We start from the raw sequence: 24,871 nt of genomic DNA on the forward strand, positions 1-24,871 counted from the left end.
CTGCTCACTGGAAACGCCATCACCAGGTTGTCTGTTGGCCCTGGTTCAGCCAAATAGTCATACTTATTCCTGTCTGCCTCCAAACATCACATTTCCATCTCCACTCTGGAAACAGAATCAGACTGAATCCCAGTTGTGATAATCAAAATGAGGCTTTCTATGATCCATCTGTTTTCTAGTTTTATTGCACACACAGATGAAAATAAACCTGAGACAAATACAAATCACTGACAGCTAAGTGGAAAAATGTGGACCACTGTATGTCACCACATGTGTTTGACTCGTATCAGAGTTACAGAGTGGTGACCTGTTCAGAGCGTATCCTGGAATAGCTGGCTGTGAGCTCCTATTATACTCAAAGAAAGCACCAAAGGTGTTGACCTGGCCTCCAAACTCCAACTCACCTGACCCCCAGAGGTATAGGTTGGTGGATTACCCCATGGCCCTTTAACCGGTTAATCCGGCCATGGTTTCCAGCGCTCCACATATGTAATGTTTAGAGGAGGGCGTGGGCGGGAAAAGAGGAAATACCCACTCTCGCTGCCTTGTAATTAGACCTCAACAAACAGGCGCACCCTCGCATGCCTCAAACACACGACTGACCTCATTCAGAGAGACGACTTTGTGCTTTTATTGTGGTAAATTTTATTTGTCATGAGCTGAGACAAAGCTTTAGCAGGCAGCTGTTTCTTGCTTTTTCCTTGCTGTAAAAGAATATCAGCTTGGACAGGGACAAACTTGAGTTATGGGTAATCTTTACTATAGCAAAGACACAGAGCTGCTGCAGAAAAGGTTCATGTAGCAGCATACAGGGGATATATTTATATATCTAGAGGCTTAACAAGTTATATTTATCTATTATAGTCACGTCATCACTAAGGAAGACTCTCAGGCACACGGTTATCCTGGAAAAACTTTTGTCACGTTACACAAGTCACAAATCAAAGCAAGCTGGTTGTTAGCAAATTTTAAAAAAACATCATCATCAAACTGGGTAGAAGTGGAAGAACTGCTGAATATGTACACTCAGGTGTCCACCACTGAGCAGGTCACTCAATCCTGACAAGTCTGAACGCAGCAGAGATCAAAAAGTGTCCGACGGTGCGAGAGCTGGAGATTTCTCAGCAGAGCAGCAAAAGCACTGACCTGACACCGCTGTCACGTCTGCAGGGGGGACATGAGTAAGCTGAGCATTAAGACCAAAAACGAAGAGGACACAGGTGTCTGCCTCTACATAAATATAACTTTAAACTGTCTGTACCCATTTCTGAGCATTAATCTTCACTTTTTGTTAGTTTCACCAAACTAGGCTGAGACAGATTTTTTTTAAAGATTCCCGCATCCCTAAAAACCCACTTTCTTCTGATTGGTTAACATCTGGAAGAAAATACTTTAACATCATGAATTCAAAATGTGGTCATTTGTCAGATGGACACTTTCTGTGATATACTCACTGAATAACTGCTCACTGAAGCAAGCAGTGGATACAATGGTATCCTCTGTTAACTGTCCACACTGTCAATAAATAGCACATTTTTGAAAAAAAAAAAAATGAAGACAGTTGTGTTAAGGTATTTCGTTTAGGAATAGAGACCTTTGTAACGTCTTCTTATTCTCCATCTTAAATCTCCGGTCCCAATGTCTGGTGTTCACATTAAACAAGACAAAAAAAAATTCTAATAATGAGGTCAGTGTTTCTACAAGTTTTGAGCCAAAAGCACAGGCTCCACCCACCGGCTTAGGAGGGGCAGCCAATCAGAAGACAGCTGGCTTAACTGTGAATCATGCAAAGCTACTCTGAGAGGATCCAAGAATAATTACATGAAGCAGGAAATGAGACTAATAGGTCGCCTTTAAAAGTCTTGCTATAATCTGTAGAGTGTATAGGAGAGTAAGTACCTAATCAATAACAATTATGTGATGATTAGAAATGAACTGTGACATACGTCTTTTAAAAATGTAACTGTTGATCAAAAAATACCTGTGAGACATATCCACGGTTTCATTTTTATTTAAGTAAAACTAAGAAGCGACACAAAGCTATAAATCAGCTCGTTGCACACCATCGGTCGCTGTTCGATTAGCACGTCTTTCTCTGCATCACTGGTCAGTTTACGAACACCCAACTCATTCGTCTTTTGCTGCTTCGCACAGAATTGGACCGAGCTGTTCATGGAGTCAAAAATCAATCAATCAAACAAACAAACAAAAAAATCCCTTGCTAGTCTCGTGTAAAAGTTGTGCACTCGCAGATTTCAACTCCTAAAGACGAGTCACTTTTTCCTCTGCCTGGTGCAGTGGTGGCAGCAGGTGAGTCGATCTCGCCTCTCCACGCCTGTCTCGCCATCAGTCTGCAGGTCAGCTGTTTCTAATTCGTTCTCTGGTTCAGACAGTTGTGTTTTTTTGTCATCTCAGGTAACAGACAAAAAAGAAAGAGAGCCACCTGTCTGACCCCCTGACCTCTGACCCAATTCCCTCCCCCTGTCAGTTTTTCTTCTCCTTCTCCTGTGTGTGTTCATGTCGGGGGTTTGGTCTGTCCCCAGCTTCAGGGGGTGTCTGGAGAACTCGTTCCCTTGTTTTCGACCGGTTTCCCTTCCGATCTTCTCGTTTTCCTCTTGCGCTCTCTCTCTCTCTCTTTTGCTGGTTCATTCTCTCTCTGCCTCGCTCGCTCAGCCTGGGCCCAGACTCCCATCAGCGTCTCCTGGAGGACAGAGCAGGACATTTACTGCAGAGGTGCTGAAAGTAAAGCTAAAGCCTGACCCCTTCAAAATAAAACTACTGTGAAAAAAACATTTCTGTTAAATAAAATTAAAATAAAAACTAGACCTTTGAAAAAAGAAAAAGAAAAAAACTTCAAACCAATTCAGACAATTTTTTGAACTTAAAAAACCTAAGACAAAATAATAAAATATGTTTTTGTATTTGCTTGTTATTACAAATCTGAACGTTGAGGTTTTGATTATCGAGGTTTTAAATATCTACAACAGGGGTCGACAACCCTGGGCACGCATGCCACAGCTGGCACGCGAAGGGTTAACTGATGGCACGACCATAGCTGGACTGGCCATTGCGCATTTGCCCAGTGGCCCGATGGTGATTTTTCGTTTTTATGGGCCGATGATTTTTTTTTGTAACGGTATAAACAATGAAAGGTGGTGGATTGGCCAGATGCTGGCCGATGTGTAAAAATAACTTGTTGTTTGGTGGTGGCTATGGCGGAGCTTCCACAGAGGCCAGCAGGTGGATGAGGGAAGGGGAGGCAGGAGGAGGAGAGACGTGAGGCGGCCGCCGGTCCGACTGTCAGGTGAACTGAACTTCAGGTAAGAAGTTATGACTGCAGTCTGTCTGGGTCAGATATAAACCAGGTTTAGGTGTATTGTGAGGAGACCATAAACAGCATTTGCATTTTCTGTTGTACAGTTCATTTGCTGTTATGGAGTTCTTGTTATGGATAAAAAGTGTCTTTTTTTTTTGTTTCAAAATAGCTGATAACTATTCGCTGATAGCTGCCAACATCTGCAAACAAATAATTCTATAAAGTTGTTCTATATAGTGTGTAACTGTTCATATAGAGCGTTATTAAATTTATTGCTAATGCAATCACATGGCACATTGACTTCTGAGGAAATTTTAGATGGCACTCATCATCAGAAAGGTTGCCGACCCCTGATCTACAAGACTGAGCGTCAGCTACTTTCAAAAAGTTTATTTTCTATACTGATTTTACTAAAACCATCTTCTAAATCTATCACTGAAAACAAACAAACAAACAACCCCCCCCCCCCCCCCAAAAAAAAACGTAAACATTCACAACTAAACTGAAATGACCAAACCTGCTTCTTAAATATATGAAAAACACTTTTCCTGCTCAAGTTTCTTTTTTAATGTCTGGATTCCACTCTTGACTTTGGGGTTTTTCATACATCAGTTAAATGATTGAGGTAGTGGACAGACTATTTGTGTGTTATACAAAGTAAAAGTGCTGTTTCTGTACATAGAGTTTGGTGTGTCTCTAGAACACAACTACTGTTTGCTGTTAGCATTGGGACAAAAACATTAGAACAGGATGTATTTGTTTTTCAGACACCGAAAAAAAAAATTCTTCATTATGCTCTAAGTCCAAAATTTCTTTGTTTTTTTGTTCTCCACCACCTAAAAGCTCCACCAACCGGCAGCAGCTAGCCTCTAACTGTGGACTACAGAGGCTGTTTAGAGCTTTTAATGTGAAAACAGCTTCCTGCTGCAGATGGAAATCCAGTCTTGAAGTCTGACATCATTAGCAGTTTCCAGTTCCAAACTCTGCTTCAGGTCCCAAAGTCAAACGAACACTGCCACATCACTGAGTTAGAAGTTAGCAAGGAGTTAGCTCGCTAGTTTCCACCTTAACATGATATACCATTTTCTGACTGAGGAATTTCTGAAAAAAAAAACCAAAAACAAAAAAAAAAAAAAAACATACAGCTCTGCTATCACTTCTGACATAAATGAAGACAGGAAACTAAACAGCAGTGACGTTTGTAGGGATACTCAAGTTGGGCTAGCTGGTATATAATGATGTGGTATGTGGTGGCTAGCTACAGAGCTATGGTTAGCATAACATAAACACAGTAAAGCTGGAGGATGAACGTTAACTTTTTTCCACTCGAAAAAAGTTAGCGCGAGGGTTCCTGATGGTTAGGGACAAATGCAATCGCATGGCAGGATGCTGTAAACAGACCAAACTTCAGTCAGGAGAACAACTGTTAAAATTCATCCACAATACGAGGTTAGTCATCAACATACTGCTGCATTGACTGGTTTTAAAAGCTAAGCTTTAAAATGAACAGTGGTAATAAAAACTGAGAGAGGCCAACAATGATCAATGACTATTTGCAAAATAGAGCAAAGATAAAGAGGAGTAGAATATAATAGGTTTTTTTTAAAGCCACTCAGATATACCGTCATAATAATAACGTCTCGTGTTGTGCTTTGGTTTTAGAGATACAACAAAGATGCACGAAGCAGTGTTGATGTCAAAATGTAACCAGGAAGTGATCTTTATTTGCAGACTTCAATTTTTAAAGGGAAAAAAAATAACTAAATAAACTTACTTGAACTGTCTGCACTTAAAAAATGAGATTCAGTGAAAATAGGAACAAGATGTCCTCGATACTGAGATTTTTTGCTTGCTAAAGCCTCGCCTTTGGACTGCTGCAGCTCTGGCTCTTTTAGCCTACTCCAACTCATATCTTTGGTTTCTCTCCTGCTTCTCCTGCCTGTCTCGCTTCTCCTGACTTTCATTTCTTGCTCTTTTCTCTCTGTTCAAAGAGACACCAACGAGGCGCTTTCAGTGCACGGTGAACTTAACAAACACCAAACTGACACAACCTGTAGCCAGACTGTCGCCGATTGGGGACCGAGCCTCACCTTCCTCCGGTCTTGAAGATGAGGTCGGCGTTGGGAGCGCCTTTCGGGTGCTGGTAGCGGGGACGGCGCTCCCGGTTGGTGTTGGCTGGAGCCGGACGCTGGGCCAAAGACTGCATCATCTCTGTGACATGGAGAGGAAAAAGGAAGTTCAGTCAGAAAACTGATATGAAAAATATTTCACATTTCAACAGTTTATGACAAGAAGGAGACAAAAACCAAAAACAAGCAGACACAAACTGATGACTAATAAAAAAAAACTACGAGCATGGATGACTGATCTTGTCCTGTGTTAGCAGTTATTATGGCTTTTATCAGGCCGCTGCTGAATACATGTGTGTGAATGGGTGGATGACTGGATGTGTAAAGCGCTTTGGGGTCCTTAGGGACTAGTAAAGCGCTATGCAAATACAGGCCATTTACCATTTACATGAACAGGAAGCACGTCCAGTGTCCTTACGCTTAATTTAAGCTTCTGTGTTGAGCCTACCTGCAACCAGCGAGGGGCATTTGTTTTTTTGTTTTTTTTGTTGCCCTGCAGTTTCACCAACAGAACATTGTCATTCAAGTTGATTTAAAACGATGTGACTACGGTGAAGATTTAACATGTATAAACTGCACCTTAGTGGAATAAAATCAGCAACGTCCAGGACTGAACTATGTGGAACCAACAAGTAGCAAAACCTGCAGTTCCGCTGATGGCCACTAGCCAAACCCACAGACTTTCACGTTTAAATGACAAATTTACTGCATAAATAAAAAGCCTAGTTTGGTCTCCATAGCTTCTTTAGTTGACTTTAAATCACTACAAATGGATTTGTTGTCATTTCCCTTAGAGGTTTCACTCAGAGCCAAATTATATTTAACCACAGACTTGTTGCCTCTACTGAAAACATCCCCCCTGCAAAGGCCCAGTCTGAACCCATAAACCTCCTACTACTAAAGCTCCTCTGAGGTAAGCGGCAGCAGCAGAAAGTGAAGGTTTATCAGGACTCTTACATTTCTAGAGTAATTATTAGAAGCCAATAAAAACCTAATACCTTGAAAAAAAATGAATCAAACTCATGCACTCACCTTTTAACCACGCCCCCCGACAATACACAACTATAATAATCTGTGCAGATTTAAGGTAGAAATGAACCAGCTTTTTCTTGTCAGTGTGACCTTGCACAGAGAAAGAACTTCAAAGGACTCACTGGGTAAGCAAAACAACACACCCTGATTTCAGGTCAAAGGTCACCGTTTGCTTTCACAGATCAGATATGAAACAGAAGCCGATCCACTCGTGTAACCTGGGCAGATGCGGTAACAAACAATAAACAAACAGTTTCCATGGTTACCCTGGTAGTCCTCCTGCTCCTGCCGCTCGTTGATGTCCAGAGTGAGCTTTTTCATTCTCATGCGCTCCTCCTGCTCGGCCTGCTGCTGGTTGAAGTGATTCGCCGCCAGGTGGGAGGAGAGCGGCACGTTCAGGATCTTATACTGTTCAGGAGAATGAAAGACAGTTTAGCTGGACAAAGGCATTTTTTTATAAGTTCACATTCCGATAATTCAACAGCATTGTTTAAAGTTATCATTTTGTCTCAAATCGTAGATTAATTATTTATGCTCGGATCAGCTTGTAAGTTGCAGAGTGCCCTCTGGTGGATAAACTATGCAACATCAACACTAATAACCTGGCTGAAGGGTGTTTCTCTGGTCTCATCTGTGCTTTTTAAATAGTATTCATCCATCAGATACTGATAGATGTCTCTCCATGTCTATCCGGTATCTGATAGAAGTTGATAGTGACATATCAGCTCAGTCTTTTTGTGTAGGCGTCGCTGCTCAGCCCCCCTCAGCTCTGTCAATGTACTGTTGGCAACTTGCAATTTATTGTCCCCAAAGAGAAAGTTTGTTTCAGGACTCAAAGTATAAAGTATAGTAGTATTTCAGTCAGGTTCTAGTAATTACAGCATAGCATTTTTAAAAACGTTTTTTTAACTAACTAACTAATTAATTAATTAATTAATTAATTACAGTGTAGCATGACTACATGCAAAGTGTGCACAATGAGGCGGATAAACTAGAATTCACACCAGGCGTCGCGAATACAGGCAGATCTCAACTTAAATTATTTTAACTTCACACTGTATCATGAAAATCCATTCACTGGGATTCTCCTGATGCATGAGAGAATCGAGGAGAGACCGGTCGACTGAAGCAGAGCTTCACCTTCAGACAGATGGAAAACGGTAGAGGGCTCGAAGAAGCGTGCAGAAAGGAAGCTTCTGACAGTCTTTCTGTAGGGTGTACTCTGCGGTTTTCTTTAGGCCAGAAAGTGATTCATCTTGTGAAGTTACAATAGTGTTTGACTGACAGCAGAATTTCTTACTCTCTGAAAACTGATATCAGTCCCTCAACTGGCTGAGCCTGAGATTTCTAGAGCTACAGATCTCTCAGACACACCGACAAAGACGCCCTGTGTGCGTTGGAGTTTCTGGCAGCTGTTTTTCAAGCAGGCTGAACGCTGCATGAAACCTCTGTGCACAGGCAAAGTGCTGGACACACCCAGCAGCACAACAACCAGCCTCTGCCCTCAAACCACACATTCCACCACGCAGCGGCTGGCCTCAACACACACACACACACACACACACACACACACACACACACACACACACACACACACACACACACACACAGGTGTGTTTCTGTATGTGTGTTAGGATGCCTGCTGACATACACGCAGTTTTTTCCATCTATAGTGCTGAAACTGTTTCTCTCAGGAAGCCTTACATACATAATGGGCACAGTTAGAGAACACAGAGGGGCATTTAGCAGGAAATTTTCCTCAGAAGGACATGAAGACCAGAAACGGAGCAAAAAGAGACTCATTAGTGTACAAACATCCACCTCAGGGGTGCAAACATGACTCTGAATGATAAAGCTGCTGAATCAACTTCAGACAGAAGCAACATTAACGGTCCTGCAGAAATGCCCTCCCTAGAATAGATAGACACTGAAACTGGCTCAGATAAAGTACACACACATACACACACACACACACACACACACACACACACACACACACACACCCAAAGTCAACATTATTAAGCATTCATTTATGCACACCATCTCCTTAAAGAACAACCAGGATGAACTTTAAAATTGTTCATCCTGCAGAGAACAAATTAGCAGAGCTAACAAACACATAGGCTGCTTTTGTGAACTACAGGAACTACAGTCCTGCACTCTGTGAGTGGCAGCTAAAGGAGATTGTTACTGTAACCTGCAGCTGCAGGAGCGAGAGCTGGTTCATGGTGCAGACAGTTTTCACACCTGATCGCTCCACTATTCATCGCCATTACGTGTAAATTCTACTGTTAATGTGGAATATTTTAGAAACCTTAAGTGCAGGACTCAGTGTACCCTGCAGGATCATTCCACAGAAGATCGGCCAAATAACTGTAGCATACTAATCGAGTTACAAACCCTTAGAAGATTATTTTGGCCGAGAAGGGTAGAAGATGAACCAGGTATCAAAATGTGGTTAAAAAAAAAAAAAAAGACTTTTCACCTGCAACAAACTGCTGTGACCAGCCTGATTTTTAAAGAAGTGCAATAGCTTGGCACATAGATGCCACCTTACCTGCTGCTTATTGCCTTTGCGAGTCAGCATGACAAACTGCATGGTATCGGAGATGTCCGAGTCTCCCTCACTAATGCATGGCTGTCCCTTCTTCAGCTGACTCTTCAGCTGCAGAGGAATGGCAACATCCAGCTGGTGCACCTTCACCGCCTCGCCACTACGCTGCTGCAGTGACACAACACACAGTGAAGAGTCAGTCTGCGAGGTCTGGATCAAAGCTGAGGAGACCTGTACTACTCTATGTTTTCTTATGTTTGTAAAGTGCTTCTTTTCACTGAGCAAATTCATCATGTCCAGAATATCCCATCATTATCTGGCTTACATCAGCAAGATGGTTACCAATGCCATAAGGCTACCTGGGTTTCAAACTAGCTGTGAGCATGTTCACATAAAAGAGAAAGAAAAACAGTGTAATAAAGGCCAAAAGCTACAAATCTGCTGTTAAAAGAAAAACGCTGCATGTAGCTATGAAACTGTGCACGCGTTTTTAGTCGTTATTATGATTACACTCATCTCTTTGATGTTTTTAGAATTCAATCAACAATTCAGAGTGCATGTGTGTGTGTGTGTGTGTGTGCGCGTGTACAGTGGGGCAAAAAAGTATTTAGTCAGCCACCGATTGTGCAAGTTCCCCCACTTAAAATGGTGACAGAGGTCAGTAATTTGCACCAGAGGTACACTTCAACTGTGAGAGACAGAATGTGAAAAATAAAAAAAGCCATGAATTCACATGGTAGGATTTGTAAAGAATTTATTCGTAAATTAGGGTGGAAAATAAGTATTTGGTCACCTCAAACAAGGAAAATCTCTGGCTCTCACAGACCTGTAACGTCTTCTGTAAGAAGCTTTTCTGTCCCCCACTCGTTACCTGTATGAATGGCACCTGTTTGAACTCATCATCTGTATAAAAGACACCTGTCCACAGCCTCAAACAGTCAGACTCCAAACTCCGCCATGGCCAAGACCAAAGAGCTTTCGAAGGACACCAGGAAAAGTATTGTAGACCTGCACCAGACTGGGAAGAGTGAATCTACAATAGGCAAGCAGCTTGGTGTGAAAAAATCAACTGTGGGAGCAATCATCAGAAAATGGAAGACATACAAGACCACTGATAATCTCCCTCGATCTGGGGCTCCACGCAAGATCTCATCCCGTGGGGTCAAAATGATCATGAGAACGGTGAGCAAAGATCCCAGAACCACACGGGGGGACCTGGTGAATGACCTGCAGAGAGCTGGGACCAAAGTAACAAAGGTCACCATCAGTAACACACTACAACGGCAGGGAATCAAATCCCGCAGTGCCAGACGTGTTCCGCTGCTGAAGCCAGTGCATGTCCAGGCCCGTCTGAAGTTTGCCAGAGAGCACATGGATGATACAGCAGAGGATTGGGAGAATGTCATGTGGTCAGATGAAACCAAAGTAGAACTTTTTGGTATAAACTCAACTCGTCATGTTTGGAGGAAGAAGAATACTGAGTTGCATCCCAAGAACACCATACCTACTGTGAAGCATGGGGGTGGAAACATCATGCTATGGGGCTGTTTTTCTGCCAAGGGGACAGGACGACTGATCCGTGTTAAGGACAGAATGAATGGGGCCATGTATCGTGAGATTTTGAGCCAAAACCTCCTTCCATCAGTGAGAACTTTGAAGATGAAACGAGGCTGGGTCTTCCAACATGACAATGATCCAAAACACACCGCCCGGGCAACAAAGGAGTAAGAAGCATTTGAAAGTCCTGGAGTGGCCTAGCCAGTCTCCAGACCTCAACCCCATAGAAAATCTGTGGCGGGAGTTGAAAGTCCGTGTTGCTCGGCGACAGCCCCAAAACATCACTGCTCTCGAGAAGATCTGCATGGAGGAATGGGCCAAAATACCAGCTACTGTGTGTGCAAACCTGGTAAAGACCTATAGTAGACGTTTGACCTCTGTTATTGCCAACAAAGGTTATGTTACAAAGTATTGAGTTGTATTTTTGTTATTGACCAAATACTTATTTTCCACCCTGATTTACGAATTCTTTACAAATCCTACCATGTGGATTCATGGATTTTTTTTAATTTTTTTTTTCACATTCTGTCTCTCACAGTTGAAGTGTACCTCTGGTGCAAATTACTGACCTCTGTCATCATTTTAGGTGGGGGAACTTGCACAATCGGTGGCTGACTAAATACTTTTTTGCCCCACTGTAAGTCAGTAAAGCCTTTTGTAGCATAAAAAGTACTTCATGGCCAGTGTGGCGGCAGGACGCTATACCTGCAGGTTTTCCAGCATCATCTTGTCCAGAGCCTGAATGAAGTCCTCGTCCTCAGCGCATGCCACGTGCTTCAGCCCGCCGCCACGGATGGTCACCTCCTGCACACACAGGCAGCAAATCAACATCAGCAAAAGCACAAATCTTTAAACCAACAAAATGTATTAAATCTAGATTTATACACAGACATTTCCCATTGCTTACATTGTTCTCCTCGTCAGTCTCGTTCTCCTTGTTGGAGTCGGTCAGGTAGTCAGTGTTCTCTTCTTCCTCTTCCTCCCTCTCCTCCTCTTCATTCTCTGACCCTTCCTGTTGGAGAAAAAAAAAACCCAAAACAAAAAAAACCCCAGTCTTAGCTATATTTCTGTTTTTGCTGGCCATGCAGCTCTCAGGTTTTTTGATCTGCAGCCGGGTGTGCATGAGTGTGCGGCCGTGTTGGATGTGGGGGTATTATCCTAGTTCACCTAATGACCAGGAGAATACTGCGGTGGGTACCTGACCACCATCTTGGAGTTTTGAAACCAGATGTTTCACTTCTGGGCACTGGGCTCCACCACCCTATGCTAGACGCCACTGTTAACTTTAGACTTTAGACTAGGGTTGAATATTTAGCATTTCCTGTAAGTTTGTTCTGTTGCAAGATGGATTTTGTTTGAGGAAGAACGCCAGAATGGGGGAGTCAACACTCACATCCTCTTCCTGTTCGTTCATTTCGCTTTCATTGCCCGACTGCTCTTCGGTCTCGGCGCCTCCCTCTTCATCATCGTCCCCGTCATCATCTTCCTCGTCAAGACCCTCCCCTTCGCTCATGGCACTGGAGCGGCCGTCCTTCTCCATGGCCAGACCTGCACAAGAAAACGTGGAAAGATTCCTCTTTAGGACACCTAAGACTAAAACAATCAGGAGAAATTATATCATAAATGCCTCCGAGCCCAGCCCAGCCTGGGAGAGCAGCTTTACTCAAACAAAGCCCTCAGTTATATATAGAACAAATATTCCAGAGGAAAATTGTTGTTTCTATGAAGCTCGTCACAGAGCATAATTATGCAAGAAAAGGTAACGGCGAAGAAATGAAGTCTGGCAGTGGCGTGGAGTGGAAGATCAGGTCTTGTGTGACTCAAGGACTGAGGAATGTCCGATCCTGGTTGAAGTATGAAAGGTAACAATAGCTCCACTGTTTAGCTTCAGGGGCCTTCATCAATCACTCTCCTCTCCTACATTCCCACACACAAACACACGCTTACTGCTTATCTACCTGCATAAAGGTTTACACACATAAACACAACAGTGATGGAAAGCTACTGATTACATGTACTTTTATACAGTTTTGAGGTACTTCTGGCTTGTGCTGCTAATCACACCGATGGAGATGTATTGGCAAAGCAGCTGTTAACCTTATCTCTCTCCCATTAATGCCTCTTTGGAGGAATCCAACTCCAGGGAACTACTCCCCCCCCCACTTTTACTCTAAATAACTGAGTACTTTACAGCTCATGTATCTGTACTTTTACTTGAGTACAGGATCTGCGAGGGTGTCCTGCTCTCAGAGGGCGCAGCTGTAGTTTACATTTTTCTCAGCACATTCCAGGTCAACACCTTGAAACTGTTAAACAAAGCTCACGTTGCTGCGCTGTTATCAGGCCGCAGAGTCAGATACACCTGCTGCGCAAACACTTCCTTCTTCCTCCTCTCCAGATATCATCGTCCTGATTGTGTTTTGGTTTTTACATTCCTGAATATTCATATTGTCTCTGAGCTCAGATTCTGTGTCGTAAAGATTGTAGTTTCGGGGTTCGAGAAAGAGGTGTTAGGGGTTGCAGCTTATTTACACCTCAGTGGTGAATCTTAACCTCCTAAGACCCGAACTCTTTCATGGCATACATTTTTAATTTCTCTTTGCTATTTGGGCTGATTGGGACCTGATGAATATAAAAACAAAGAATTACATGAGAGTGCTAGAAGAGGTGTACAGACAGCACTTGAAAGAAAATCTCTAAATCGTCACATTTCAGACACTCAACAGACAAAATGAACAAAACAAATGAGTGCATGTCACATGTTTTATCAACAGCACACAAATGCATCTTTGGTGAGATCAGATCTCTCAAGGTTATCAGGCTAGATTAAACTGAGGTCCAGAGGAAGTCTGAAACAGTCGTCATTGATTTTAAAAGATCCTTCCTGAAGTCTCTGTAATGAGTGGGAATGCATGTATTCGGCATTTTAAACAATGAGTTCAAACCTGTTCGACAGACAAAGCAGAGGGAGAGAGAGAGGAGTGACACAGCATGCTCGCTTGCCCTCCCACACACTGGGGAATGCTGCTCTGCCAGGACAACGGAGAGCAACCAAACCGGCAACACCAGCTGCTACACCAACGGCGTCATGCTCCACGCACATTAAAGATGATTACTTAGCGTCACCCTCCTACCTAGTTTGACGAGCACTTCTCTCTCCAGGTCGCTGACTTGCTTGATGGCCTCCTCCAGGGAACTGCTGAGCCTCATCTTAGGCCTGAGCAGCTCCAGCGTGTCGCTGATCATGTAGTCGATATCGATGGGGAACGGGTGGTCCTTGGTCCACACATCCAGGCTCTTTTTCCACCATATGTACCGCTGCAGACACACAACAACATCTCACTTACTTCACCCCTGACCAGAACACCTCCTAAGCAGACCTCACAGGTCTGCCAAACTCAAAACAGTGGCACAGTGATTATACCCAGTAGATTTACAAAAAATATCAGGGTTCCCGAACATAAAGTATAGGCACTTTAGGAGGTTACGTGCCTGGAAGTAGATGAGGAAACAGTCTAGCTTCCTCTTGCTGGAGCCTCGATCGAAGTATTGGCCGCAGGTATCAAGCAGGGTGCAGACCAGGCGGATGCGGAACAAATGCTCTGGGGGGTCCAGAGGGCTGGGACTGCCGTCCTGATTCACGCCAAAGGAGATGAAGGAGAAGAGGGTGCGGAAAATGACGGCCGACTCCACCATGCGGTAGTTGTAGAGCTCGCCCAGGAACTTGGCGCTGCTGATCCGCCGCTGGTTGAACTTGGGCTGGTTGACCTAGGAAGGAAACAGCGAGGGAAGAAGAGGAGATCCTAAATTGAGATGTCCAACAATATAATATAGGATGCTGCAGGGGAGAAGAAAAAGAAAATGGAGGAAAATTCTTAAAGCTTTTTGCTGCAGGGCTCAAGACCCCCAACGTCCTGGTTGCTAGGAAAAATGCTTGAATTTAGACTGTTTTGAGGTCAGATGGAGGCCAGATCAGGGTCAAAGGGTAAGCATGGCTTCTAAAATATGCAAGTAAGCATTTGCAGCTGTGACACAGGCACAACTGTTTGTGTTCAATTATTTTTTTGTAAAATCACAACCTCAGCCAAGCAAATGGAGTCCGACAACATTCCAACATGTCCTGCAACACGTAGCAGACACAAATGACACAGCAACACAGGTGTCCGCTTTAATCAGCTGCCAGTCAAGCAGATAGCATCGGGGTTTTTTGATCGTCCTGTCCATTCAATGCTCCTGATCTCACCTCTCCTGCACTAAACGTCCCAAATATATGACACACGAAGCATCTGCAGCTTCAAGTTACAGCGAGGTTAAAGACGTCCAGAACAGTTATTACAACTCAAAAAAACAAAACAAAAAAAGACCTCCTCAGATTTTCATTTTGAATTTCCGCTTTTTAGTTTTGCAAGTAAAAACAACATCTTTAGTTTAGTTTTTAGTATTTTTTTTTAGATAACTGCAGTTAGTTTGTAGCCTTACATGAACATGAATAATTTCTATCACTCAACTGGAGATCCTTTTTAATTTTTTGTGTGTAAGCAAACATCAGGGCCAACTGAAACAGTTTTCCCAACATTTAAAAAAAAAAAAGAAAAAAAGAAAAAAAGAAAAGAAATGTAGGAAATAAATACATTCAAGAATATAAAGAACACCCGCTCTTTGGCACTTATTAGTGAAGCATAAATGAAAAAAAGGACTAGATTTCTCAGGAGAAAGCTGAAGAGAAATAATATCGACAGCAAGAAGGAGCAACGTCCTTCTAGCTTCTTCAATATGATCTCTGACTGAATGTGACCGGAGTGAAAGTAAACAAGTGAGCTCGAGAGAGAAAAAGAAAGCAAGCTTCGCCATGGTCTGATCTTTCCACAGTCTGCAGTTAAATAAAACCTTTTGCACACATTCAGTCTGCTCATTGTCATGGATACCAGAACGAACATTTTGGGTCAGCATCAGACTGATAATACATTCCAAATGTTGGGCCAGTGCATCCCTAATGGCAATAAATATAGAAATTACTGATCAGAGAATCAAATTACGGTCCTATAAACTACTAAGGGCTCAGTTAAGGATGAAACACAAAAGCATATCTTGTTTTCAGACTTGATTTTGCTTCTCCTTACCTCCATGCCGAGCCGGATGTCCTCCAGGACACCGTCCACCACGTGGATCCCCACGTCCTCCTGGTAGGCCACCAGGCCAGCCAGCAGGTTGGCCACACAGTGGATGCTGTTGTACTTCACGTTCCAGATGTTGACCATGCAGCAGATCAGGTAGCTCTTCACCTCGGGGTCCTGCCATGGCAGCTTGCGCATCTGCCTCAACACCTTCTCTGTGGTGACTTTGGACAGGTCCTTGTAGAGCAGTTTGCAGATGTACTCCTGCAGCGGCGGCCTCTTCTTCTTCACCGTCTTCTCAATGGGCGGCGGGTTGCAGTAGTAGTAGGCGTTCTCCACCATGGTCACGTAGCGGGCATCAAGGTGCTGGGCCTGCTTTTTGCGCATCATTTGTTCCTGGAGCACACATGGGACAAAAGTCAGGCTAAAAACCACTCATTTATCTTTATATTCAAATATTTTCTCTGTTTTTGTCCTTTTCTATATCACATTCTAGTTATCTGCTTCAAAGTGAACAGAAGCCCAGCGAAGAGGACCAGTACTGACCAGCAGGACACTGGTGCGCAGGTGAGAGTCGGGGGATCTGAAGAGGAAGCGGCCGCAGGTCTCCAGCAGCGTGCAGGCCATCTCTATGTGATGGTGCGTAAAATCAGACAGCAGCATCTGGAGGAGGAGGAGACATGGACAGAAATCTATAACAGCTAAGCTGGATGTCGTCTCGCCGGCTGTGTTGTTATTCTGATGCATGCACACAGCAGAGTGAGCTCTGGAAGCATTTCGTGCTTGTTATCACAGTGAGGATGAAGGTAAGTAAGTTTAGTTTTTCACATCTTCATCTTAATGTGGCATTTTGTTTGTGATCTGATTGGATGAGCAGAGATGTTGCTAAAAGTGTTTGTTTTCTTGTACAGGGATTTAAAGACAAACAGCCTGATGTGACTCAGACAGTGGCTTCTTTCACCCACCTTGAGACACTGAAGTGTGTCTGTCTTCGAGAACATCTTGAACTTGGCCAACTCGCCGATAAATCTGACGGTTTTATTCTTGGTCTCGATGTTGATCTGATCCTTCTTCCGAATCTAGAAACACAGATTCGATTCATAATGTTGGCAAGTGTTTTTAATGCAAACATGATGGAAAAAAGCAAAGTATGATAAATCTATTTAAAACCTGATGTAAGTGAGCAGAGGACCTACATGAAACCTGAAGTCTCCCTTCAGCATGGAGCACAGGTCCTCCGCCACGTCTGACATGCATGGATGCAGCGTCGCCACCAGACGGGAGTAGAAGGGCAGGAGATCCAACCTGCAAGAGGAGAATGACTCAGTGCACCTCTCACAATCACACAATCAGTCATGATGATAGTACCCCCTTGTGGTGATTAAAGGTAAATGCCAAAACAGATGAAACCTACCTCTGTCTGGGGACAGTGAAGAGAGCACGGACAAGCTTCCTCCTGTTAGACTTGGTGTTCATGTTCATGCAGAAGTCCATGGCAGCCTGTAGGAATCACCAGAGCTCATAAACCTTTACAAACTATCCAACATCTGGAAGCTCATTGTTTTCCTTGGATCAGTGTGTCTGTCCTCACCTTGTCTATGAGGTCTCTGTTGACACAGTTGGGAAGCTGCTGGATGAAAGCATCCACGATTAGCTTCAGGTGAGACCCCGTGTTAGCTTCCTCGTCCTCTTGTTCTGCACAGACACAAACAAATGTTCACTTTGTATGCAGTTCAAATGAAACCAATACAATGTGTATGTTCCACTTATTGTTCATAGTTTTGTCTATACAAGGATTTCTGCACCATTTTAAAAACTCAAAGTATTAGGCCACATCTCTTAATCTCTGAATTCAGATATTTTTAGTCCTATATCCATGCAGTCTTCCTTTTTGTGAAACAAAAAAAGAGGATGCCACTACTGCAACTAGTCAGTTCATAAGATTTCTTACCTCCTAGGTATTACAAAATCAACTGTAAGTCAGCGCTGCTTCTGTGAATCAACTGCCCCCATCTCATCCTGTTGCCGTCATCCTCCTCTGTCACACCAACCCTTGTACGTCCTCCTTCACTAAATCCATCCTTCCTCTCTAATCTTCTTCTTTTCCTTCTGCAGCTTCTTTTCCTTCTTGTCCTCTGCAGCTCCATCTTCATCATCCTTTATCTGATATATCCACCAACCCTCCTCTGCACATGTCCAAACCAGCTCTCTGTCCACTGTTACACTTCTGACCCAAGCATTAGGTAAATTCATACATTCCAAGCTGTAGAACCTACTCGCAGAAGACCCATTAAATCTCACAGACTGCATAAAAGATGGAGTAGGTGCCATCTAGTGGTCTACAAAAAAACAAAGCCAATACTTGAGTGACTTAAGCCTGCATTTCTTCTAAAGGCCAGCAGAGAGCGCTTCTGCGAGCTGTTAAAGAAGCTGGCTGTATCCCACTTCAGGGTCTGCAGCCTTAAAGGCCGCAGTTTAAGGCCGATTACGTCATCGCGACGCGACGAAGGCTGTCCCAATTCGAAGGCTACTCGAAATGCGGCCCTCAAATGCGTCCTTCATTTCCCTGAATTTTAAGGACGTGGCGGTGTAGACTTAGTGGCCCAACATATCCCAGAATGCATAGCGCGGCAGGTGGGTGTGGATAATTTTGCCGAAAAAAACGGCGGACGAGGGGCGCCCGAAGAGTAAACTTTAAGTAAGTACTGAATATTATGTCACTTATTTATGTGCAAATGTTTAATAACGAAGAACATGAAAACATTACTGTTGGCCACATGCCGCCAAAGTTATGTGACATTAGTGACGTTTGTACTAACTTGGTTTTAAAGCCTTTACTTTAAAATATACACCGTTCAATAGCTGACCTTAATCTTACAGAGAATGATCAAAGCTCATGTAGAAACAAACAAACAAATGAACAAAAGATTTTCTCCTTCATTTCTGTCAAACAATGCTGTATGTAACGTTTCCAGCTGTTAGTATCATGGTTGCTAGGCAACCTGGGCAGCGCAACGGAGGCTAGACCGTCCCATTTCACAAGCCTCGCACTTCCGGCCTTAGCGGTCTTTAAGTACGCGGCCCTTGTGGACCGTTAAGGCTGCGTACTTTAAGGCTGCAGACCCTGAATTGGGATACAGCCATTGTATAGACGTTTATGATGAAGCAGCCTTTGGCTCCTCTGATCTTTGACCTCAGTAACCATTTTCCTGATGAGTTTATGGGCTAGTTTTAAGTCCTATTGTTCATTTAGTAAATTATAGTCCAATCAGATTAAAGGACAAACCGGTGTATTTTCATTGGCTAACTTGTGATTAAACACTGTCAGCCAATGAGCATGCAGTAACACATCATCATAGAAGTAGTACAGTAGCTGTTTTCTGGAAAATCCTGTTTACCTTGTTCATCGAGCAGTTTTTTGGCCAGCTCTTCATTTTCCACCTCGTCTGGTCCCTCTAGTTCAAGAGGTTCATCTGTGATGTCCAGAGCCTCGAGCTCCAGCTCCAGCTCCTCTGTTGTGCTGCCCGCATCCTTCCCCTCTCTGCCATCTGAACCCAACAGCAGCACGGTCAAAACAAAGTACACAAATCTCTTCCTTTTTTGTAAGTATGGGTGTTTTATAACATACCTTTGGCATCGTCCTTCTCTTTGCCCTGACTGCTCTTCTCGTTGTCCTTAAAGAGGATGGCGGGCACAAAGGCCTTCAAGTCCACCAAGTTCTCATAGAAGTTACGAGCATCTTCGTCTTCCCAGATCCCTCCCTCCAGGTCGTACTCTCCAGGCTTCCCGGGGGTGAAGATGTCGATCCCGGGGCCGTGCTCTGTGACAGCAGAGCCGTGATAATATCGGATATTAACAAAAAATTGACAGGGTATAATATGAGGAAGAAAAAAAATGTGAGGCCACACACCCTCCTGCACAGTCTTGTCCTGAGGCAGCTCGGGCATGTTTTCATCCAGCAGATCAGCCAGAGACTGAGTGTTGGCCAGCAGCTTCTGGTAGGAAGTGGCAAATTCCTCGTACTGCTTGTGTCGGTCCTCGCTCAACTCTCCTTTGGAATGCAGGATCCGCCTGAAGAGGACAAAAAGTTAGGTATGCTCAAACAATCACGCAGTGGTTTCCCGTAACAGCTGAACCTCACCTGTTCTGTCTCTCAATGTTCTGCAGCTCCCGGTGGTCCTTCTTCAGGTGTTTGGTGAGAGATGTGAAGTATTCCCGCAGAAGATTCTGGAAGGGCTGCTGCTTCTCACTACTGATGATCTCGCTGGGAGGGAAAGCCAAGCCAAACTTCTCGGCCGCCAGTTTCACCTTGCGGGGCACCAGCCCAGCAATGTCGTCCCCGCAGTGCTTACAGAAGCTGATCACCACGGAAACATGGGTGTGCGTCTCGCGGTCAGCCCCAATTATGTTTTTCAGCTGCTCGTAAATGAGCGAGAGACCCTCTTTGTCCGTGAAGAGACCGACGATGGTGAGCTCGGCGATGAAGCGGAGGTCTGTGCGCAGCTTGCTTACGTTGGGTGCCTTTTCCTCCTTCCTGGCTTCAAAGTGCTTCTTCCAGGCCTGCAAGAGCAACGGGGCAAACTCGGCGTACCTCTGGTGGAAGAGCGAGCACAGATGGACCGCGCAGCCGACATCTGAGATCTTCAGCTTCGCTTCCACAACGGAGCTCACGGCCTCACCGATGTACTTGCTGAGGTTGAGTGAGGCAAAGTCGTTGGAGAGTGAGTCTCGCTGCTGCTCGGTCAGCGTGCGCAGCTTCTTCACGAAGGCGGTGTTCTTTTTAAGGCTCGAGTCCAGGCGGCTAAAGAAGGCCTCTTCAGGACGACCCTCCTGGGCATTCTGGTTCTTGCTGCGCAGTTCCTTCCTACACTGATGGCGCTCCCATGCCTCCTGGTACAGCTGATGCCCCTCCTCCTTCTCCCTGCAGAGATGGGGTGACCCGCAGAAAGAGGCGTGATTAAAGCAAGATAGTGAAACCAGTGCAGTTGTTTCGGGTGCTACAGTGGCCCTAAGACTAACATCAGGGGTTGAGATGGATGGTGGTGATCAACTCTGGCTCTGCGAAAGGTCAAGTCAAACATATACACGCTGGACCAGCACACACATCACTTCCTCTTATGTTTATTTCTTAAATGAAGGTCATGCTGACATCAACATGCTTTTAAAACATAAAAACACATGTTCTTGTATCAGGTTTTTAAAAGTAGGAGACACAAAAGAAAACTTTCATCTGCACACAGTGCATGACAAACTTTTAACTTAAGGTTTAAGTGGCTGAGCTTTATCACATTTTTTACATGTTACTGTATTAAGTATTTTGCACAAAGGCCACATGGAGATATTCAAATAAACTCACCTGATCAGCTTGCATTTGAACTCAACTACGGCCATTTTAGGGAATCTAGAAATTTTGTGTAGTTCATTTATTACATGCAAATTTACAGCTTTTAAACCCAACAGGTTAAACTGTGCACAAGCAGATGAAGCACTGATGTGGAGAGGTTTTGTATTTCTAGTACATTAGGACCCCATTAAAGATCATCTTTGAATTCAAAATGTTCTTAATTGACATTTATCTTCAAATTTATTAATGCTAAATTAGAAAAACTACAGAGATTCATCTTGGGATAAAGATGTAGGTCAAACCGCCATTTTATCAGCTCTTATGTAGCCAAATCTCCATTTTATTGTGAATTTTAGTGCAGTGTATTATTCTACAGACTTTAAAACAAGTCTTTGTATGCCTTCCCCACTCTTATTATGCTTATATACTAATGAGCCTCAGCATAACCACTGACCAAAATTTGTGCTGGATTTTGACGATAATGTTGTTCTTCTATATGATGTGGACCAAGATCACAGCCCTGCGCTTGGCAGATTTGTTAACATTGGTGTGTCCACACCTTCCTCCAATAAGTGTGGCTAAGATTAAGTAAGCGGTAGCATTGATCTAAATGGCATTTTAAACATTGCTAAAATCGCTATTAACTCAGAATTTAACAATCAAGATGACTTACTTGAGGAGGGCAGCCTCCTCCTCACGTTGTCTTTTGGCTTCCTCCTCTTTAAGCTTCCTCTCCTGCTCCTCCTGCTGCCTTTTCTCTTCCTCTTCCTTCTTCTTCTGCTCCTCCTCTGCCTTCAGTTTTTCCTCCTCTTTCTTCTTCCGCTCCTTCTCCTCCTTCTTTTTCTTTTCTTCCTCCAGCCGCTTCCTCTTCTCCTCCTTGCCGCCGTCTTTTTTGCCGCTCATTTTGGCCTCGTCTTTGGCCTTGTCCCGAGCAGATGCCGGCCTCCTCTCAGCCTCCCTGTCCTTCTCCTTTTCCTTTTCCTTGTTGCTGAAGGTGCAAACATCTTTCTCATCCATGTTTACTGAGCGCTTGCGTTCAGCAGGCATACTGAGGAAGGACAACGAGAAAAGCTTAATGGCAATAGATGCTGCTGTATAAGTTAAAGAATCATACAACCATCTGTGCTTTTTTGAAAATATTTCCATCAGCCTCTTATTAAAATTGAAATATTAATTATCAGCTTTATTATTAAATATTCTGAATTCCTTTGATTCTATTTGACCATCCAATTTAAGAAAAAACCCTCAGGAGGGTACGGAACTTGTTGTCCAAAATCCTCAAATCAACAAACCAACCATTTACGATCAAACAAACTCAGCTTATATGGGTCCAAGTTACATTTACACCGAATAATACAGTCAAGTATAAAAACATTTATACTTTTAATTTTTTTTTTTTTTTACATGCACATTCCACTGACAATGTGACATAGAGTGCTGTTCTTTGCAGCTGAGTTTCATTCCTGATGTTACTGAGGTAATAAGCTGCACATATAACATCTATCTGCAGATAATAGTGCACTTATAACATACTGTAAATAAGAGAATACATGAAAATATGGCACCTGCATTTTAAATTGAAACTCTGATAATAACCTGCTCCCAACACAGTGATGTGTTCAGCATCAGTTACCATGGTGATTTAGCCAGCTAAAAAGAGAGACACTGAAACCTCTGATTTGAATCTCAAGACAGCTCACTAAACCATTCATGTCACTTCAGAGTACACCCCTCTGGACTCTCACTGTGGGTGGGGCTGCAGGTACACTCAGTAGCAGTGAACTAAGTGAGGAAACGATGTACAGTATCTCACAAGTACACCCCTCACATTTTTGTAAAGATTTTATTATATTTTTCCATGGGACAACATGAAAAGTCATGTCTGTTCTGTTTGTAAAAACTTAAAAGTTAAAAATAACAATTTAAATAAAATAAATAAATAATAATCAAGTGGACCACTTGGAAAAATAAATCCTTTGGTCATTTCTTTTGGCCTTCAGACAATAATTCTGATTGTTACAGTGCTCAACGGAACATTCAAAAAAATAAATCAATTGGGCCAGTTTCATTTAGGCATTTACTCACTTTTGTTGGCAGCGGTTTAGGCAATAATGGGTGTGGGTTGAGTTATTTAGAGATGACAGCAAATTTACACTGTTGTACAAGCTGTACACTCACTACTTTATATTGTATCAAAGTGTCATTTCTTCAACGTTGGCCCATGAAAAGACATAAGAACATATTTACAAAAATTTAAGGGGCAGACAGATACATCTATATCAATTCATTTTGAAGATGTTTTGAAACAAATCAAAAATAAGTAACTAAAATTAAACATGCACACAGACTATCGTTGTACTGCTGTGTGTGAACCGCACAGATGAGCCCAACGAGTTCCTGTTTACCTGACACATTAAAACAAATTCAGGATTGATATAAACTAAAAGTCACGTCTAAAGTCTCCAGACACAAAATGGAGGGAGGGTCATCGTGATGAGATGTCATAAGGGCCTAAAATTAAAAAATAATTCAGTTTAATCAAACATTCAGACAGAAACTCCACGTAAACACGGCTGAACGGGCCCTGCAGGTGAGCAGGTAAATCAGGCGAGAAGCTCCTTAAAGCTGACACCTGTCCGCGCACGTTTTTAAAAAGAAGAGATTAACATTAAACGTGTAACGCTGTTCCACTGTAAACGCTACGTTCAACAGAATCAACCTTTTGGGGTTGAACTTGTAATGTTAAAGTCAGCGTGACAGCCGCCCACGCAGACTCCGCCTGTTATCCGCCAAACCTCCGCTACACCTGCGTAAGCCTTCTCCGTGTGAACAGCTTAGCAGAAGCTTCACTTTAAAAGACAAGGAGAAAGCCGCGTTCACAGCGCCCAGCAGACGCTGCGACGACAAAAAAGAGCTAGCGTTAGCACGGCTAGCGAGTTTAGCTCAAATGGACTTAGCGAAAACAGCCACAAACAAACGCTTAGACAGCGCAAAACTGACAGACAGTAATTACAACGCAAATTTACAAACATACAGCAAGCACTCCCTGTTTAGAGAAGCCTAGTTTCTTCTAAATAATATGTAAAGATGAGCGGGGTTACCTGTTAGCCGTAGCAAAACAAACATCGGTTCATCCGTGCTGGTTTCCGGGTGAACAGCATCAGGACCCTCTCGTTTTGGAGTTCCAAATTATGCCTGATTAAAAATATATAAGTTACTTTACATTTTCTCCGATACATGAGAGCATTTTTATTCTGGGCTTTCTAAACGATTACCTTAACAATTTAATCTTCAAAGAAGTGAATAATATTGTATTATATATTAAAATTATTGTCTCCCCAACAGCCAGCATTCCAGACTGCTAACAGGTCAGACAATGGCTGTATCCCAATTCAGGGTCTGCAGCCTTGAAGTACGCAGCCTTAACGGTCCATAAGACAATCTTAAATAAGTGGTTACAAAGAGACATCACAATTTTTGGAAGAATATTATTAACCAAAATGGATAGTTTATCTAGATTTATATATCCAGCTTACTCTTTATCAATATCAAATAAAGTTATTAAAATAATTAATAGCTTGAATTTTAATTTTATTTGGAGAAATAAGTGCCATTATATATCTAAAGATGATTTGGTTAAACCATACATTGAAGGTGGTGGAAACGCAATTGATTTTGATATAATGAATGGTGTTTTGAAACTTAAATGGTTAAAATCCTTCCTAAATAATCCACACTCCATTTGGTTTTTTATACCAAGTAAGGTCTTTAACACACTGGGGGGTATCGATTTTCTCCTAAAATGTGATTTTGAAATTACTAAGC

The 24,871-nt window shown here is 43.1% G+C and overlaps 1 protein-coding gene across 3 annotated transcripts; it reads right to left on the reverse strand.

Annotated features, from left to right (window-relative positions):
* Positions 1-625: 625 nt before the first annotated feature.
* Positions 626-24,269, reverse strand: upf2 (UPF2 regulator of nonsense mediated mRNA decay). 3 transcript variants are annotated; one of them, XM_040035828.1, is made up of 21 exons: positions 24,148-24,269; positions 21,720-22,094; positions 19,844-20,623; positions 19,613-19,773; positions 19,331-19,522; positions 19,101-19,250; positions 17,294-17,397; positions 17,117-17,202; positions 16,899-17,007; positions 16,668-16,781; positions 16,249-16,365; positions 15,709-16,098; positions 14,081-14,356; positions 13,723-13,906; positions 11,982-12,136; positions 11,496-11,600; positions 11,294-11,392; positions 9,035-9,199; positions 6,744-6,885; positions 5,407-5,527; positions 626-2,698 (listed from the first exon to the last, which is right to left on the reverse strand). In XM_040035828.1, the coding sequence occupies exons 2-21, from the start codon at positions 22,091-22,093 to the stop codon at positions 2,692-2,694; spliced, it is 3,831 nt and encodes a 1,276-aa protein (XP_039891762.1). In that variant the 5' UTR covers position 22,094; positions 24,148-24,269; the 3' UTR covers positions 626-2,691. The 3 variants fall into 3 exon arrangements, with proteins under 3 accessions (XP_039891762.1, XP_039891761.1, XP_039891760.1); XM_040035827.1 differs by having other exon boundaries at positions 626-2,701; XM_040035826.1 differs by lacking the exon at positions 626-2,698 and adding an exon at positions 4,922-5,297.
* Positions 24,270-24,871: the final 602 nt, after the last annotated feature.

This window comes from Simochromis diagramma, unplaced genomic scaffold (genome assembly GCF_900408965.1).
Source record: "Simochromis diagramma unplaced genomic scaffold, fSimDia1.1 OVJJ01000816.1, whole genome shotgun sequence".
Classification (NCBI taxonomy): Eukaryota; Metazoa; Chordata; class Actinopteri; order Cichliformes; family Cichlidae; genus Simochromis; species Simochromis diagramma.

Bases quoted from the DNA above. Each gene is read 5' to 3' on its own strand.
- upf2 (XM_040035826.1), bottom strand. From the start codon at position 22,093: ATGCCTGCTGAACGCAAGCGCTCAGTAAACATGGATGAGAAAGATGTT. The intron at 20,624-21,719 runs GTAAGTCATCTT...CCATCTCTGCAG, and splicing joins GAGGAGGCTGCCCTCCTCAA to GGAGAAGGAGGAGGGGCATC. The intron at 17,203-17,293 runs GTGAGGACAGAC...TGATTCCTACAG, and splicing joins ACAGAGACCTCATAGACAAG to GCTGCCATGGACTTCTGCAT.